This window comes from Rhodnius prolixus, unplaced genomic scaffold (assembly GCF_049639745.1).
Source record: "Rhodnius prolixus isolate KJV_2025 unplaced genomic scaffold, Rpr scaffold_8, whole genome shotgun sequence".
Classification (NCBI taxonomy): domain Eukaryota; kingdom Metazoa; phylum Arthropoda; class Insecta; order Hemiptera; family Reduviidae; genus Rhodnius; species Rhodnius prolixus.
This window is the reverse complement of record NW_027411593.1, coordinates 29,952,475-29,969,976: the sequence shown is the minus strand read 5'-3', so window position 1 is coordinate 29,969,976 and position 17,502 is coordinate 29,952,475. Positions and strand designations below refer to the sequence as shown.

Below are 17,502 nucleotides of genomic sequence, written 5' to 3'. Positions count from 1 at the left end.
TAGTTTCTTTGAGAATTTTTTTTGCAAAGTTGGAACTTTCTGTAATTTTTACACAATCCATTTGCAAGCACTCAGAGAAAGTAATGTTATTAGCATAAATATAAATAGTTCCTTTTTGTCTTGGTTTCTAGATGGACGATTTCCTTTTTTTATTATTACAGAGAGCAAGAAGACAGAGAAATGTTTAAAACAGTCCATTATTAAAAGAATCTGAAAAATTAAATTGATAAGGGTACTCATTAAAACACAGTAAAAAAAGCAGTAACGATAAAATTTTGTTTATTTATTCACAATGTGGTCTTGTCGTAAAAGTATTATGGTTTTCCATCTGGTTTCATGCAATATTTTACAGTTGACGGACCATGATTGGCCAGTTATATTATTTTCTCCCTATAAACTAAATCGAACCGCTTAAATTCAAACTGTATAATGCTGTATTCAGAACTATGTACTGAAATATTAGTTTTTGGAAAGCATATAAAAATAACTCCTTCTCTAGGACAAGAAAGATTATTTGTGAGGACAATTTTATACATTTGGCTCTAGGCTAGAAGCTTGACTAGACAAGCTCAATCTAATTAACGTATCATGTACTAGTAAGTTGATAATAATTCCAATAAAGTTCTAGTTTCTGTTGCAATAATATTTATTAACATGATTGGTAATAGTTGTGCCCATCTCTAATTTCTCGATGTTGCAAAAGAAAGACAAGAGTTAGCCTTCTAATTGCCAGCATCATTAAACCTAAACATCAATTTCTATCATCTAATTAGTGTTACTAATTAGTGAGTTTAATTGGGGCTACTCATAGAAAATGGTTATTTTCTTGTTCTGATGCTTACTTTGGGAATTTATTGATGATAATATCAATGATGCAAGCATTTTTATCAGTGAAATTTCATACAATTTTAAAATTACAGGTTTCTTTTTTCAAAATCGAACTTTTGTTTAAATTTTCGTGTGAATTAACATATAATGTAAATTCACTGGATTTCACTTCGTAGTTGGAGAAATTACACTCTATTCATCTTATCTTTACCTCAATTAAATATATTGCTTTGTAAAAATTTTGTAGCTAAAAATAATTCACAATATTTATATTTAAATTTTGAATCTAATAGTTTAATGATTCATATCATATTCGTCTTCTGAAATTGAGTTATATTTTAACGGAAGTGCAGTTATTCATTCTAGTTGAATGAATGAATGTAACATTCCTGTGCTGACTGGCGACATTAATTCATTGTTGAACGCCCTAAATTTTCTAGAAACAGCAAACAATAAAGAGAGAAAACTTCATCATAATTTTATATTAGACATTCCACGATTTGCGCTAAGTCGGTTTTAATCACTTGTATGCAACAATAATCTGGTAAAACTTCTTTTTGTGGGAAGACTTCCCTCCTCAGCTGAAAATTTAATCTGCAAGTTCTTCAGCGTAACTGAATTCAAATCTAGCAAGAAATACCTCAATGGTGTTATTTACTCTTGAAGACATTGCCCTGAAGCCCTCCTCTTAGCTACGAAGTATTATACCACTCTTTTACCGGAAAGTTTTAAATTATTTTACACTAATAACAGCATAGCCTTTAATCCAGACTAAAATATTAAGTGTACAACAAATTTTTAAGTTGTTTCGACCAATTATTTTAGTGTCCAGTTGATTTAGCAAATTGTCGTTCAATTATCTAGTTTCGTCAGTTTACTAAGACTATCCGGAAGTAGTTATTACTTCCGTTACAGGAATAAACGGGACATAATTCATCGTTTCTATTAAGACTAGTACTTCACTAGTAAAAATGCTCGCTTAGGTTCTCAGCTTAGGCTACCTTCCTGTTTTTGGGGATCGTAATTTATTTAGATCGCATTGTTTGATAGTTGAGAGTTTTTTTTTGCCTTTTTTTTTGGCATTGGCTTTCGCCATGCAGCCAGTATCGTCTATGTATACAGCCAGCATCGTCTAGGTGCTTATCACTAGAATATCACTCACTCTCCATTCTTACTTATAAATACATTCGCTTCACACATTCATCCCTCTACTATATACAACTATTCACATAAACTACAGCTAATAGTCGGATCAGTACTCTATATTCCTGCCATCCTTATAGCTTAACCTAAATTAAAATCACGTAATCCTTCTCTAATCATTTTCTTGCATTCATTCTATAACTTTTAAATACATTCATATTTCATTGCTAACTCTGCTATAGATTTAAGCACAGAGATGTTGGTGGAGAATATTATGTCTTCGTAGCGAAAAGGTGCATCTAAATACCTGTATATGTCGTCAAACATTCGTTTCCTTTCTACCACATAACGTGGACATATCATCATTATATGTTTGAAATCCTCCTCCTCAATGCAATCTACGCAAAGAGGAGAGGACCTTTTGTTGATCCTGTGAAGATACGATCCGCACACCGCGTGGTTCGCTCTCAGCCTGCTTATTGTCGTAACAACCCATTTATTAGTGACAGTTCCCTCAAATCATGGTTGTCTAGATAACCGATCTGCCATAGTTTTATAGAATCTCCCTTCATTGCCATTACTGTAATCTGTCGGCAATTTTTGTAGTGCTGCTTTTGCAATTATACACTTGATATCGGTGTGTGATAATTTATAATCTATAATAATAATATAGTTGAGAGTTAATTACATGTTTCTCTATGGAATTTAAATTAAACAAGAAATTTAAACGAAAATGTAATTAAACTTCTTTAAAAAAAAGTAAAGAAGATAAATTTTCCCTCGCTTTTACAGGAAATATATGTACATGCAACTAATGAAAAATTCAACGGGCAGTGTTAAAATAAACTTTACAGTGATGGCTTAGAATAAATGACCACCTCTCAGATATGATATCTCTATTCAGAAAGAATATATAAAAATGAAACATATGAAATATAAACTTATGGTAGCGGCAAACTGTCTAAAAAAGTTAGTCCACCTTCGGAAATATAATATATAATACATACTCGTGGAAACCTCGGTGACGAGGATTCGGATCCCTACTTTTCAGCTCCAGATTACAGGCGATAATCGCTAGTGAGCATTAAGTATCTCAAAGGAGATAAAACTGCTTTTTGTCCTTCACATCTTCATATAGTGGATCCATTGCTAATCCTATTTAAATGTTTGCTCAATAGGTAAACCCATAGAGTAACAACTTAGAACAACTTTTGTTTTACCATAGATTGGTGGTTTATGCGACAATTCAGAATCCTCCGAGCCTCAACTCTTTCATACAGTAAAGAATATATTTTCTTATGAGAAATTTTCAATGGTGCAAATCCAGTCTTTTTATTGAAACGCCGCTTATTTCATTTGCGACAGTTGATCCGGAAAAATACGAATTCCTGTGAAGGAATCCTTTTCCTTATCCTTTTTTCTTTTTTGCATAGATTTTTTTTAGTTTGTTTTAGTTCTAGCTAAGGTATCACACAACGAACTGGAGCTGCACTTTTTGTTCATAATGCTAGTTGAACTCTATTAATATGGTTCTCAAGGGATTCGAACCAGAAACGTAAGAAAGGGGAATAGTTTGGTGCAATAGTGAAAATCAATCAATAAAATGCATTTGTCCTTCTAAAGGATGTATCAACATTAATAAAAATTATTATTATTTATATATAAAAAGCAAGTAACATCTAAGGCCATTGGCAATCGGAAACTGCTCAGTGCATTCTTCTTCCGCTACAGTCAACACTGTCCACCACCGGATAGTGAGCTGTAAGAAGCTTTTAGGAAGAGAATAATCTGCTGGATTCGAACCCATTTGAGTTATTATTATTAAAGTTTCTTCAATATTGAAAATTTGGTTGTTAGGTCCTCTAAAATCTCTAGAAGAGATACATGAAAACTGGAACTTTTATTCTGGAGTTTTTGAGTTTTTGCAGCTTTTAGAATGCTATGCTTGGGTTAATTAGGAGTGAATCCATTGTACACTACAGAATACGAGAACAGGCAAAGTTAAAAATGAACATAAAGCTGTCGAAGAACTGTTTGAACAGGTTTAGTTAAAATCAATATTAATTTACCAATAATTATTAATAACGGGTGACAAATATTACATGACATTATGTTAGAGAATTAAGTGCTTATTATTATTATATCGACCAAATACACCATGATATTTAATCAACTTGTTATATATACACTGTGACGTTGACAATACGGATCAATGACTGAGAATGGCCGGAACTCCTTCACTGGCCACTTCAAATACTCTCCAGTGCACCAAGTCTGCTTGCTCAGCTACCTCATCCTTGTGAACCCTGCTCCTGTCAAACAAAGGCAACACGCACTATGTCGCCGTCGGCAGTAAAATCTCTCCTCCTTCATTAATTTAACTAACAATCTTTGCTTAAAATCTCAATCTGTTTCCTGCGTTAAAACTAATATTTCTAACCAAAGAAATAGTTATTATTCGAATTATAGAAGTTTAAGGATAGTTTTTGGAATGTATGTAAACAATATACAATTCCTAAATACTTCCATTTTAAGAGAAATATTTCAAGTGGTTAAATTAGTGAACAAATAAATGTTTCTCCATTCTCCATGGATGAATGTTTGTCCATTGTCACAATTAATTTACAATTATAAACTGCATACACAAAAAGATAATGATAATGATATGATTTTAACAATAGGATGAAAAAATAATTGCAATTTCAGTCGTGATACATTTATTCGACCTAGGGACTAGGTCATCTTCAGGGCTAGTTTACAGATGACCTAGTCCCTAGGTCGAAAGCTCGGCACAATAAATGTATCACAACTGAAATGGCAATTACTTTTTTCATCCTATTGAAACTATGAATCAGTCACCAAAAAGAATGAACAACGATAGTTTTTACTATTTTCTTTTGCTATTAAACTTCAGTATTGCGATTAAGTTACATTTATAAAGTAAGTACATTCTTGTTTTGAGTTCCTATAAAAAGAAATGTTATCAATTTTTATGATTAAATAACGATTTTTTCGAAGGAGTTTTACAGATTTCTAATTATTTTATTATGGTCCCTTTTATTTTAGGAGTTATACAGGAAAGTGTCAGCATAAATAATATAAAATGTTCAACGTTCCTTCTAATCCGCTTTTAACTAACAATACTAAAATTTCAATTTAAATTTATATGTAGATTTAATAGATTTTTGTTAAATTTTTATCAAAGAAAGAGATGAAGATGATGAGTTGCCAGTTGCAGTTATTATCTTTCAATCTCCATATCTTGCTTATTAAACTAAGAAATGACTAAGACATTTATGTGATGCAATTCTGTGTACTCTAATTCCTCGAGCACAAAGGCAGATTTTAAAATGCTCTTTAATGCTTTTACATCAAAAGGGCAATTAATTCTAAATTAATTCTCTTGTGCATGTTTTGTAAGCAGGATATAATTTTTTATGACCTGTCAGCCATAATATCTGGTCGCCTTATAAAAATAATTGTTCTGATGTCCCTTTTTTATTCTTCCAGTTATTTATTGTCAACTGTACATTAGCAACAATAAATTATTGCGATTATAGAATAAAATGTATGTGAAGAAGATACCATACTTCATAGCAATTGATTAATTCAGATGGCGCTTTGGTGGCCCAAATGGAGTGTTGGGTAAGATCAGGCTTGAAAGATTTAGAACGGAGAAAAAATGGGAATCTTTAAATTTTAAACTTCAAATTTATTTAAAGCTGAATTTTATGAGATACGGATATGAAGGAACTGGATCGGTCTTTAAGTAGGATTTTACTGAATAACTAAAAGAGTTTTGTTGCGAGGCGAATATTGAAACAGAGACGATTAAGGGGCTTTCTTTCTTGAAATAATGAAAGGCGAGAGGCTTCTCCACGATAAGTCATTCCTTAATAAAGCCATTAAAACAGATTTATTCAAAATAATGACTAAATATTTGCAGAAGTGGTAAATCTCTTTTAATATACTTTGGTTGGTTGTGATTATTGATAAAAAAAAAAATCCTAAATAAATATTTTATATTAGATACTGCAAAGATGAAAATATATCATTTCTTTCCACCTTATTTTGCAGAGTGGCAATAAAAAGAAGTGGTTGAGTACACAGTTGTGTATTTACTCAGGGAAGTAATTTGTATCAACATGCTCAGAAAGCGTGGAAACATAAAAAACATTTTTACAGAGAAATAATGATAACAAGATGTTAATCTAGAAGTTCTAGAAAGCAAATTTAAATTTACACCAGCTTAAATTAAGGTAAGTGTTCAACATACACTCTTTTTTTTATTTTATGAAATACAATGTGATATTGTATCGTTCATTTGTTTTTTTACGCATCATTTTTTAACTTCTTTTGTGGTACGCTTGTTCTACAGTACACAATTTAGTTTTAAAGCGTCATTTTAGTCAATTTTTTTCCGCATATTGATCCTGTACTACTTCCGCATGCAATGTGGTTCTTACTCTCGTTTGAGCAACGGTTCGTCAAATAGAAAATGTTCATTATTTTTGGTAACTCATTCATTGTTTCAATAGAATGAAAAACTAAATGCCAATTTCAGTCATATTTTGTATATTTTATTATACCGAGCTTTCGACCTGGGGACTAGGTGTTCAGGGCTAATGGACAATGTAATATTTAACATCATTAAAGGTTGGTGTGTCTTCTGACTTGTCTGCTCATGAAGGCATAGAAAATATAACTGAAATTGGCATTTAGTTTTTCATCTTAGAAAATCAAAGTTAATGTTAAAAAATACTAAAAGATAACAATCATTCTTAAACGAGCCATAAGCTTTCCTGTATACTTATGTCACTTTCTTACGCATATACAGAACGGTGCCTTGGACGACTCTCGTGATATCCGCATACAAGAACTCATAAATCATTACCTCTTACTAAACAGACTACTACTATTGGACGAAGTAACAAATGTTCATGGAAGTAATAATCTGAACTGGAGTACTCTGAGCATTGCCTTCGAGTTTTACAGTGCAAAATTCTTCGCCAAACACCCAGTATCACAATACGTTATGTATTATTATCTTTCTTCTTTTGACTCCCCTGCGAACATCTGACCCGGTTTGGAGATCCTTCTATTAGTTATGCAATTTCTGTCACAGCCCTTAGCTTCATTAGAACCCGAAAATCCCTCTCACGTGTCTTTGTTGATAATCTATTGATTTACAATGGATTTAGTTGGCCTAATAGAACTGAGTATAGAGTGTAAGCATGAATGCATGTGTATAGTGAAGAGGTTTTGTTTTTCTGTACCATTTGGATGTCCACATTAACTGATAAGTTTATTTAGCAGGTCAGTGTAACTGTCTTTAGACTCGCAAGCACGAAGTGAAACTAAGCTTCTTGGATAAACAATCCACTCCACTTCATTTAGAGGAACATTCAGGAAGTGATAGTTACCTAAAACTCGTTCTGCTCTAAAGGTTTCCACTTAGAAGAGGATAAACAATTTAAAAGAGGTTGAACAGACAATGAGACTCCAAAAACTAGTAGCTGACAAGTTATTTTAGTTATAATAGCTGTTCTTTTTTCTATTTTTTCTTTTTTAAAATGGTTGCGGTCCACCAGTTTCTATTATTGTACTAAATAATTTTCTTATATCGTATTCAAGTGTAAAAATTACTGATTAAAAGTTAGAATTGTTACATCATATGTTTAATATTAATTGTGATCCTTTACTTAGAAAATTATAAACACAATAAATAACAATAGAACAGATAAACAGCAAGATCTATTGTTAATTCCTCCAGTGAATAAAGGCATACTCTGTCCAGTAACGATTTTGCCATCAGCAAAATTAATCTTTGTTAATCTGCCAGATACTAAACATGCTTCATGATAGACCGTTTTCCTATTACGCTTAGAACCTAAATTGGATTATCCTAAAATTAATGTTTTACTTTTGTAGTGTCAGTAATCAATTTTGTTTATTTGCTAAAACAGGAAATAGTTGATAATGGAAAATTTTTGGAAAAAGAGTTTTCACTGAAAAAAGAAAATGAATGGATAGAAATTTGTAATTGTAATTTTGTGTAACTTCCATAAGAAATGTTTTTTGCTGTGCCAAGTGCTAAAGAGCTCATCATCATGGCAGCAAATATATGCCCGGAGTATAAGTATTTATCGTCTAAACCACATCGAGCATAAAAATAGTACCTTGTAAATCGGTAAGCATTAGTATTGGGGTTAAATAATCGTTAACAACGAAAAGTTCTCATATTTTATATTCAATGACTCGCCTAATATCACCACTAGCAGAGATCAAATCGCAGTTCACTACGCAGTAGTTGAGGCTGACAGTTTTAAAAAAAATACATTTAATCTCTAAATAAATGCGGAAACCTCCAGAACCTCTTGAAGAACCTGAAAAATCGTAGATTCAACTAAAACCTTAAGCTTGTAATTGATGTTTACCATGATGATCAGTGAAAAAAAAGAATAATCTTGGATGACCAAAAAAAAAATCATTACTATTTTAAACTGTTTCTGGCTAAACTCTAAGCAAATAGTCTCTCTTAAAAGAATTATTTTTGTTTTTATTAAAGAGGCTAACAAAGCAAAGAAGTTGGAATTAAAGTGTAAAAACAAAATAATTAATAAAAATAGCAATCCTTTTTTTGGAAACTTAATAATTTTTCTTAAAAAGCAAGAAATGTTGAATTAATGACCTAATTTTATTTGAAACAACGCTAGTATTGTACTAGCTGTACAATGTATAGTGAAGTGATTTGTGGCAATATTTCGACTCTGTCACCACCAGATGATATACAAAACATGTAAATGGTATACAATATCACAAATGCTATTAGATACAGTCAAATTGCAAAACAGTGTTTCTAAACTGACAAAACCAATCTTTCATTAATAATTGAAATTATACATTCGATTTTAATTTAAAGTTGTTTTGAGTTTATCTTGGAGGGTTGAAAATTTATCTTTTTCTTAAATTTATATACATTTCATTAACCTTCTGGACAAAATCCAGTAGATGCATCAAAGGATCAAGATAAAATCCCTTTTTTATATATTTTTTTTATTTACCTCTTTCTACCTCTCTCTCATGGCTTTAAAATGTTTTCAACTGTCACATGGGTATCCAATTAAATTCAAACACTTTTAGTTGAAACATTGACTTTTAAAGTAAATTTATATTTGTTTTTTTAAGCGTTTGTTTGTCCTTTCCCTCTAAACTGCTATATCAAGCTTCGTCCGAACTTCCTAACAAACATAAATTCATCGATTACCTCATGTTACATATCTCATTAATGGATATAATAGATTTCCGAAACGTTGTTACACTAACCTGCCAGTCTCCTCAAGCACCTATGAATTATATGCAATTCATATCTAAACATTGTTATATTCCATTACTTCTACATTCTTTATTTCATTTTTGATAATTTAAAATATTACAGATAGAAAATAAAAATAAATAAGTGAAACTTCAATTAACTCTAAATATAAAGATTGTTCAATAATTTTTTGACTAATCTCTTTGATTATTATTTTGTTTAGACGAAAAATTATGTCTCAGAACTTTCTAAAGCATAAATCGAGTTTCAACACCCGAACAGTGAGCCCAGATGGTGACATTATTGAAGATTGTAAGAAGGTAGAAGTTATCGCTTCATAGCATGCCAAGAACTATACTTAGTAGAATTGAGCAACGGCCGGATGAATACAGAATAGATTATGGAGAATTACAAAAAGGTACACAAGAGCGTTTTATAGATGATACCAATCTTCTATTGCTAAAAGATTTTGCCCACAAGGTTAATAGATTTCATGGATCTTTTAAAGAAGGTTGAACAAAGCTAGTTTGAGATCAACGGGACTGACAGTTACCCAGGCAATCTCCGAATAATCGTTCTACTAAAGATTTTAGTTTGACCTTCTTGGGCGGAGTAATAATGTCGATAAGCAACGTATTCACTGATTTATCTCAATCCAGTCATGAGTCACCAGAATCTGAGCTACACCATCACCTTGCGGAACACACCTCCACTTGAGGATGTGGGCAATTTTAGCTAATGTATTAGACATTGGTTTTTAACACAAAAAAAGAGATATGAAGGTCAAAAAATGTTTTGCTTATCAAATGTAAACTGTTTTCTACAGAGAACGAATTTAACAAGAATCTGTTATCTCTACCTAATCCCCATAAATAATTTGAAGAAAAAAAGTAAAGTTTGTGGAAATAGAAGTTGTAACCTTCAATGATAAAGATGAAAAAGGAATTTAAAGAAAGTTATAAAACCAGTCTCTTAAGCAATCAATCAAGATTTCCACCTTTTTTCATTTTTACAAAGTATTTACTGAATGTTACTGAAGTGCATTTCAATCATAAATCTCCCTTATTTTACTTGTTCATCTCTAAAACAATTTTATTTGCTTTCTTTTACTTTACTCTATGGCATTGCGAATTTGATATTTATAAAAAAAATGCAGAATAATGTTGGTTGAATTTTCCAACGGAAAAATGTGAGGCAGAATTCTAAACATTATCAAATATTAATAGTGATTATGAATAATATGAAAACAATATCCTGCAAAATAAATTAAAATGAGAAATCAACAATAAAATTAATATTTATTTATTACTTTATTCATAATCATTAGAATTTCTGGCTACTAGAACATATACTTTCACAAATATATATGTATTTATATATTTCTATGGTGGAATGAATTTTATTGCATATTCTAATCCAATAATTTTGTTATAACCAGTCGAACATTAGACGAACTTTCCAGTTTCATGAATTTCACTTAGTAAATGAAGTGTATGAACAAAGGTGTGGCAAAATATGTGTCACGTCAACCTAATAAATTTCATGTGATACCAAATTTGTAAACAACACCTTCGAAAAACAAGAACCAAAATATCGAAGTTTGTGATGTTTTTTTATTTTATATACGTAAGAATTATTATTTTGGCAATCAATTATTTAGAAATAATGGTTTTAACTTTAATAGCAAATACTTTGTTCGGTTATGTATAACATACTCGTGGTTCTTATTGTTTTACAATATCAGACGGAGCTCAACGATGTCGATGTCGATGACACGAGCTATTATTTAACACTTTTTCTAACAAATAAAGACCAGTGGTATTCGAACAGGGATCACCCACTTACGTCTACATAACCCGCCCACATTTTTTACTAATATGTCGATAATTGAAAATAAGTAAATTATTGCTGCCAACGTGTTGTTCTTTCCACCCTAAAAAAGCCACTAAAGCCTCAACATTTACTTTGCTCTTTCAGACCCATTAGCTTTCTATGACAACTTATTTGAACGACTTCTCCATAAACGAGTTCCAGGCTCTCACTTTTATGGCTAGGGCTAAAATAAAGAGAAAGGGTTATCTTCTTTTGAAAAAATACGAGGGACGAACACCAAATTGGCACCCAGTTCGTCTAGATTTCTACTTTTTCTTTCTCTGCCACCTGCTTCTACGGCCAGAGTTAAAATAAACATAAAGGGTTGCCTTCATTTCGGAAATGAACGGTAATATACAGGAATAAACCACCGAATTGGCATTTAGTTCGTCCAGATTTCTACTTTTTCTGTCTCTGTTACCTGATTTTATAGCCTGAGCTAAAATAAACATAAAGGGTTGCCTTCATTTGGGAAATGAATGGTAATGTACAAGGAATAAAACACCGAATTGGCATTTAGTTCGTCTAGATTTCTACTTTTTCTTCCTCTGCCAACCTGGTTTTACATTTGTTGTATTTTTATTTAAAAAAATCTGAAATAAATAACACTTAAGCAATTAAAAACAGTTTTAATTGTTGATTACCTTCGTGTCATTGACGATTAGTTTCAACTGCAACGGGCCCAACAGTTTGTTCTCATTAACATGCTGTACGGCAAGTTCAGCCGCTTCAAGTTCCCAATCACCTTCAACACGTTGTTTACCATTGATTGTACGTTCAAATAAGCCAAGCAATGATATAACACTGTTACTTTCGCTGCAACAGTCACGTGGCGATTGATTTGCTGTAGCAACACCAGACCTTCCTTCTCTGCTGGGATGTCCAGGTGCTCCCCTAATTGTTCTATTCAAATCTTTCTGGCTTAAATAGGAATTAGAATAAAGACAGGATAAATGATTGATGTGAACATGATGAGAGCATAAAGGAGTGTTACGGGTAGAAGATGGAATGGGAAGGATAGTAAGAGTTAATAGGAAAAGAAGAGCAGGTGTTTGGTGATGTCTGACTGGTGATGTCATACCCGGCTCCACCGATCAAGTTAAAGCGTCCCCCTGCATATTATCTGAAACAAATAAATATTTCCGAGTTAATAAATCCATATAAAATTCAAGATATATGAACAAAATAGGAACAGGGTTACTGAAAGAGGATACATTCAAATTAGTACAAAAAAAAAAAATCGAGAACGCATTAACTCGGTTTTTAAAAATACATCAAACACACAGTTTATAGGGGTCTAATTGGTAGTTGGACGTTACGGCCCCGCCTCAAGTACTGGCGAGTATTTTACCCAGTGTAGGGGTATTATGAAAAAAAAGCTCAACATTGTAGGTTTTTCTAGAATATTTTAAACAACAAATGGCACGTTGGTAACTTTTTCGAGAAATTTGGTAAAACAGGGGGGAAAAAACCTAAAAATCAAAAGTTGTATTCTGATTTTACCGAAATCTTTCATCAAAGTTTGTTCATAAAGTAAAGGGGATATCATCAGTCTAGTTAGTTGTACCAACCTATTACATGCCTCGTCCTAGGTTCTCTGAAATGAAAATCCAAGCAGCAAACAAAACTGCGATGCTATTTATAGTGCTATCGGGTGTCGGAGGATCAGTTACCTCCTCCCAGAACCTTTCCTCTTTCTGGGTTTGCTTTGTGAAAAAAAAACATGAAAAGGGATTTTCTCAGTGAATTTTTTTCCTGGCACTATCAGAATAACATTGATTGCAGTTCGCTAAACACCTCTAATATTTACTTATATTTAGCGTAGTTATTTAACTATCTAAATGGTACTAATTTTAAAACTTTAAGTATTGTAAAACGGCCTGGCAGTTATAGGCAGATATTCCTATAGTCCTGGAATTTAATTTTTATTAAAACGTTTCCCTTTATTAGTAGTGTCAAAATTACTACTGGGTACTTTTATAAATTTGAATTGGCTAATTCATTAGTTTGTTGTGTAATTCTATCACTATAATTTTGTTCTATTTTTGTTTGTTTCAAAAATAAAATAAAACTATACATTAATAGAAAAATATTAAAATTATTTAATTTTGTTTAGATTAATCTAGTTCTTAAGTTTGTAAGATGTGTACAGAATTTAATTTAATTTTTATTAATGTCCAGCTTCCTCTTATGGTGAATAACCAAGATCATTATCTTTATTTTGATATTCATTTTCACGTTCTTTTAATGTTCTTTCCAAATTTGGCCTAATAAAGATCAGAGGTAATTTTTCCATTGAATTATCAAGTGATGAAGTATTAGTTTAACATTATTCAGCTTTATGATTAATGTACAAATCCAAAAGTTAAACCCAAGGGATATTCGAAAACGACTTTTGTTAATGGTTCTTATCGTGGACCTAATTCGTATGTAATGCATCTAAATGGGCTTGGTTTGTCAATCGCTACATATTATTACTGTTTTGAAATTATCTAAAGAAGGTTTTAATATTTTGTTCTCTTGTATAATCAAATTGGTTAAAAACAAACTTCAAAAATAACCATTCACTCAGACAGTTCTTCAAAAAAAAATTAATTCTAGATTTTTCTAATTTGAGTTGTGATATCTTGATACAATGAAGTCTGACTTTCTTTGGACTGATTCCTTTCTTTACTTATTTTTTTATAAAATTACGAGAATTTTTCTTTAAAAATGAAATAAAAACAAAAAAAACACCAAGAAGTTGTGCGCATGAGTTCATGGTGATGTGGCAAAAAACCAAAAAGCTTACTGGTAAAAATAGCACAAATTTATTATGCATTCAGCAGGGGTGCATATTGCACATCTCATTTCAACAATATTATTATTGTATGTGTATTATTAGAATAAAGAGGGACCATATTATAATCTAGATTGCTGTATAGAATGTAATATGAAAGCGGATATTACAATTTATTTCTATATAACTTAATAAAACCTCAACAAGAAAAATTTAATATTAATTTTTTTGAAAAACTGCCTCAAAAAATGTCCCTATTTTTAATTTGATTCCGAAGTTTCATTCATATAACTTCATTGTATTTTTTAGTTATATTGGATATACCTAGAATAATTTTCATTAGTTATATATAACTACATATATTCTACATAAACTGAAGTAAAAGTAAACATGTTAAGTTAATTACCATCAATAGTATTTTTTTAAAACAATCGCTCAACAATAATGCGGGAATTTCTTCTTTCTTCAGCGCCCACTCTTTAAACACATGGGCTTGAAGCATGGGAATGCATCTGAGATGAAACCAACGTTTCTGGGCTTAAGTTTAAAAAATTGTATCATTTTACGTCTATAATCTATCTAGTAGGTAGGCACAAACACTGAAATCATGATCATATAATTATCTATTATTATAATTATATCTATTATCACAATGATCTAGCCTATAGAGTTTAACCCTTAAAGCGTTTGGTTGGCCAGAAAACCTAATTGTAAGGGCTCAAAGAAAATGAGTCTGCTTAGAACTCCTCCACCAGTCAGGTCTTTTTAATTAGAATTTGGTTTCCGGTGAGAATCTCTTCAACAAAGTAAGTCATGAGTTTTGAAAGTGCTGAACTCTATGCCAAACTAGGTCATTCCACAGATTTGTAAAAAACAAAAACGATTGGAAACCTACAATCAATTAGGATACATTTTGAAGAAAACTAAACATAAAAAATTTGACACCGTCGCAACTACTTTCTGAAGTAATAAAATAACTAAAGTAAAAAGTTGAGAGAATTTCTTCTTTCTTATTCAAAAGTAATTTTATCCCTATTACAAAACTTCTTCACTTCAAAAGAACAAGTAAAATGACAATAAAAGTTTTTTTTATAGCAAACTTTCTAGATAAACATTTTAATACTAGTGATGCGGCAAAACCAAGCACAAAAATAATTAAGGAAGCTCGTTTGATGTTATAAAAGTAAATTTATAATGAAATTTACAAGTAGCTGGGTCAAACTCTGAGAGAGAAAGTTGGAAATTAAGAGTTTGCCAGTACTAAGTATGGTAGACAGAATGAGTTATTAGGTAAACAGTGAAGGTACATGGTGTTAAGGGAATTAGGCTCATAGCCAATGTTTAAATTTCAAAAATTAAAAAAAAAATCATAATTTTGTTTTGTTCTTTTATAACGTCGAAATAAATATTAAAGCACATCACATCAGTAACTGCACATCCATGAAAGATTTATCTCTTTATACCTTTAACATTTAATTACTTGTAGTAAGGGGACCTATGAAGTAAAATCTAAACTTCAAAAGGGTTCACTTACAAAATAGATATCTTTAGTGTTCTTTTCGTTGAATTATATACACCGTTACAACTGTAAGGGAATATGGAATAATAGGATAAATATTGGACTATCTAAGAGGTAATAGTCAACAGGCGTGAAAAGACAAAAGAATTGTTGTGAATTATAATATGTTAAAGAACATTATTGTAATCATCTTGGTTAAAAGATGAAAATATCAAAACAAAACAAATTTGTAAAAAGCCACCTAAGATTGAGGGATTTGCTTCGAATTCAGAATTTCAGCAATTCATGTAATCCTATTTAATAACCATAAATGACACTAGAATGGAACTTTGAAGGGAAGTTCTCCTTAATCCCCTTAATCTATAATAATCTTTCTGAAAACAATTTTTATTCACTCAGTGGATCTCAAAAAGAATATTTTTGGAGAAAAGTAGAAATTGAAAATTCAGGATGATCACAACAATTCCCTAAACTGTATTCAAAGAAAGTAAAAATTGAAAAGATATTGTGGTATTATAATATTTTATAAAAAGCTTTAAAGTATCTGGAAAAATTAAGGTCTTTATTTTAATTTCAGGCAAATCCTTTCTTCACATTTTATAAAAGATTAGTGCAATACGACCACTGTGAAACATGGTAAAATGTATTTTTTTATAAGAATGAAAAAAAGTTGTTTTGTATTTTATTTGAACGTAATTAAAAAGTTCTTCAAGTTTTTTGGAGCGTAAGTAAGTTTCTGAAAGCCTGGTTTTCAAATGGATAAAAATTATATTTCAATAAGAAAAATACAAATAAATTAAGCACCATAAGATTGAAAACTGGTTTTTGAAGAAATAAATGTTTCTTTCATAGAATATTTAATTAAACAATTTAAATTATTAATGATATCATGTTCTAACATACATCATTTTAATTTTACAATTTAATAATGTGCTCTCGAACTGAATGTTACTGGTTGGATTTAAGAAGTTAAAATATAATAAAAACAAAGTTGCAGGCAGCAAAAAGATTTCCATTTAAGCTAAAACGTATCAAAATTAATTAGATTTCGAACTCTCCTTTTTATCAAATCTATCAAATCAAAACAATTTTTATACTTACAGTTAGTGCTTCGACCCATTGAATACAACCAATGCGCGTTTCAATTTAGATTGATCTATAATTTAATTTTAACCCTTCAACATCACTGAATGTTTTAATTTCCTTTTTAATCTTCACTGTCTATCTCTTATTTTTTAATTTTTCTGCCCCGCCTGGCTGAGGTCTGGTATATTTCTACGTCAGCTTGCTTCATAACAACTTCTTTCTTATCATAAAAGGAATGAAAGAAAAAATATATATTTTTTTCTCCAAAGTAGGCATTACAAGAGCTCAAGTAATTACGTTCTTCTACAACATATTCAATTAGCCAAGAACATAAAATGGATTGGATTGTGACTGATAAGTATGTTTAGTAAAACCTAAGCACAAAGACCCACTTTGTGTAAGTTTCCAATGCCGTAGACAATAGTTAGTGCTATTATCTGCTATGTTTCTGCAGATTTTCACTTAGGTATATAAAAGCGAAAAACTTTTCGGTCAAAAGAACGTTTGTCAACGTTCAACAGGTTAGATTCCCTAGAGAAAGGAGAGGGAACAGTGCTGTGTTGGTTGTCTTGTTTTGCTGATTCTCTCACCTTGACGTGTGATGTGAAAATTAGCCAGCAGTACCGAACAGAGTTTGACCAAGACCTGAGTGACTATTGAAGACAACTTTCCTGTAGGCTGCGTTTTCTGAGTCACATTTTTTTTATATCTTTTTTTAATTTCTACCTAACGCAATATCTGCTATAGAAAATGGCTTTAGAAAATATTTTAGTTATGGTGTCTGCTCTCCACGATGAAGTTTAGAGCGCGAGGTCAACTTTCTTGCGGCGAGGTAGCATATTAATGATGATTAAGAACAACAATGGGCCTCTAAGAAACTTCTGCAGCAATATTATAAGCGAAGGAGAAGGTAGAATTTAAGAATTTACTAAGAGGCGAAAGTTTTCACAACCCAGATAG

The 17,502-nt window shown here is 31.2% G+C and overlaps 1 protein-coding gene across 1 annotated transcript in view; it reads right to left on the bottom strand.

Moving 5' to 3' along the window:
- GABA-B-R3 (gamma-aminobutyric acid type B receptor subunit 3) overlaps positions 1 to 17,502 on the bottom strand; it is a 146,642-nt gene that overhangs the window by 76,037 nt on the left and 53,103 nt on the right. The window contains exon 2 of the mRNA XM_074122258.1: positions 11,803 to 12,281. Within this exon, the coding sequence (XP_073978359.1) occupies positions 11,803 to 12,237 (435 nt within the window). The 5' untranslated portion in view covers positions 12,238 to 12,281. The remainder of the gene's footprint in view (positions 1 to 11,802; positions 12,282 to 17,502) is intronic.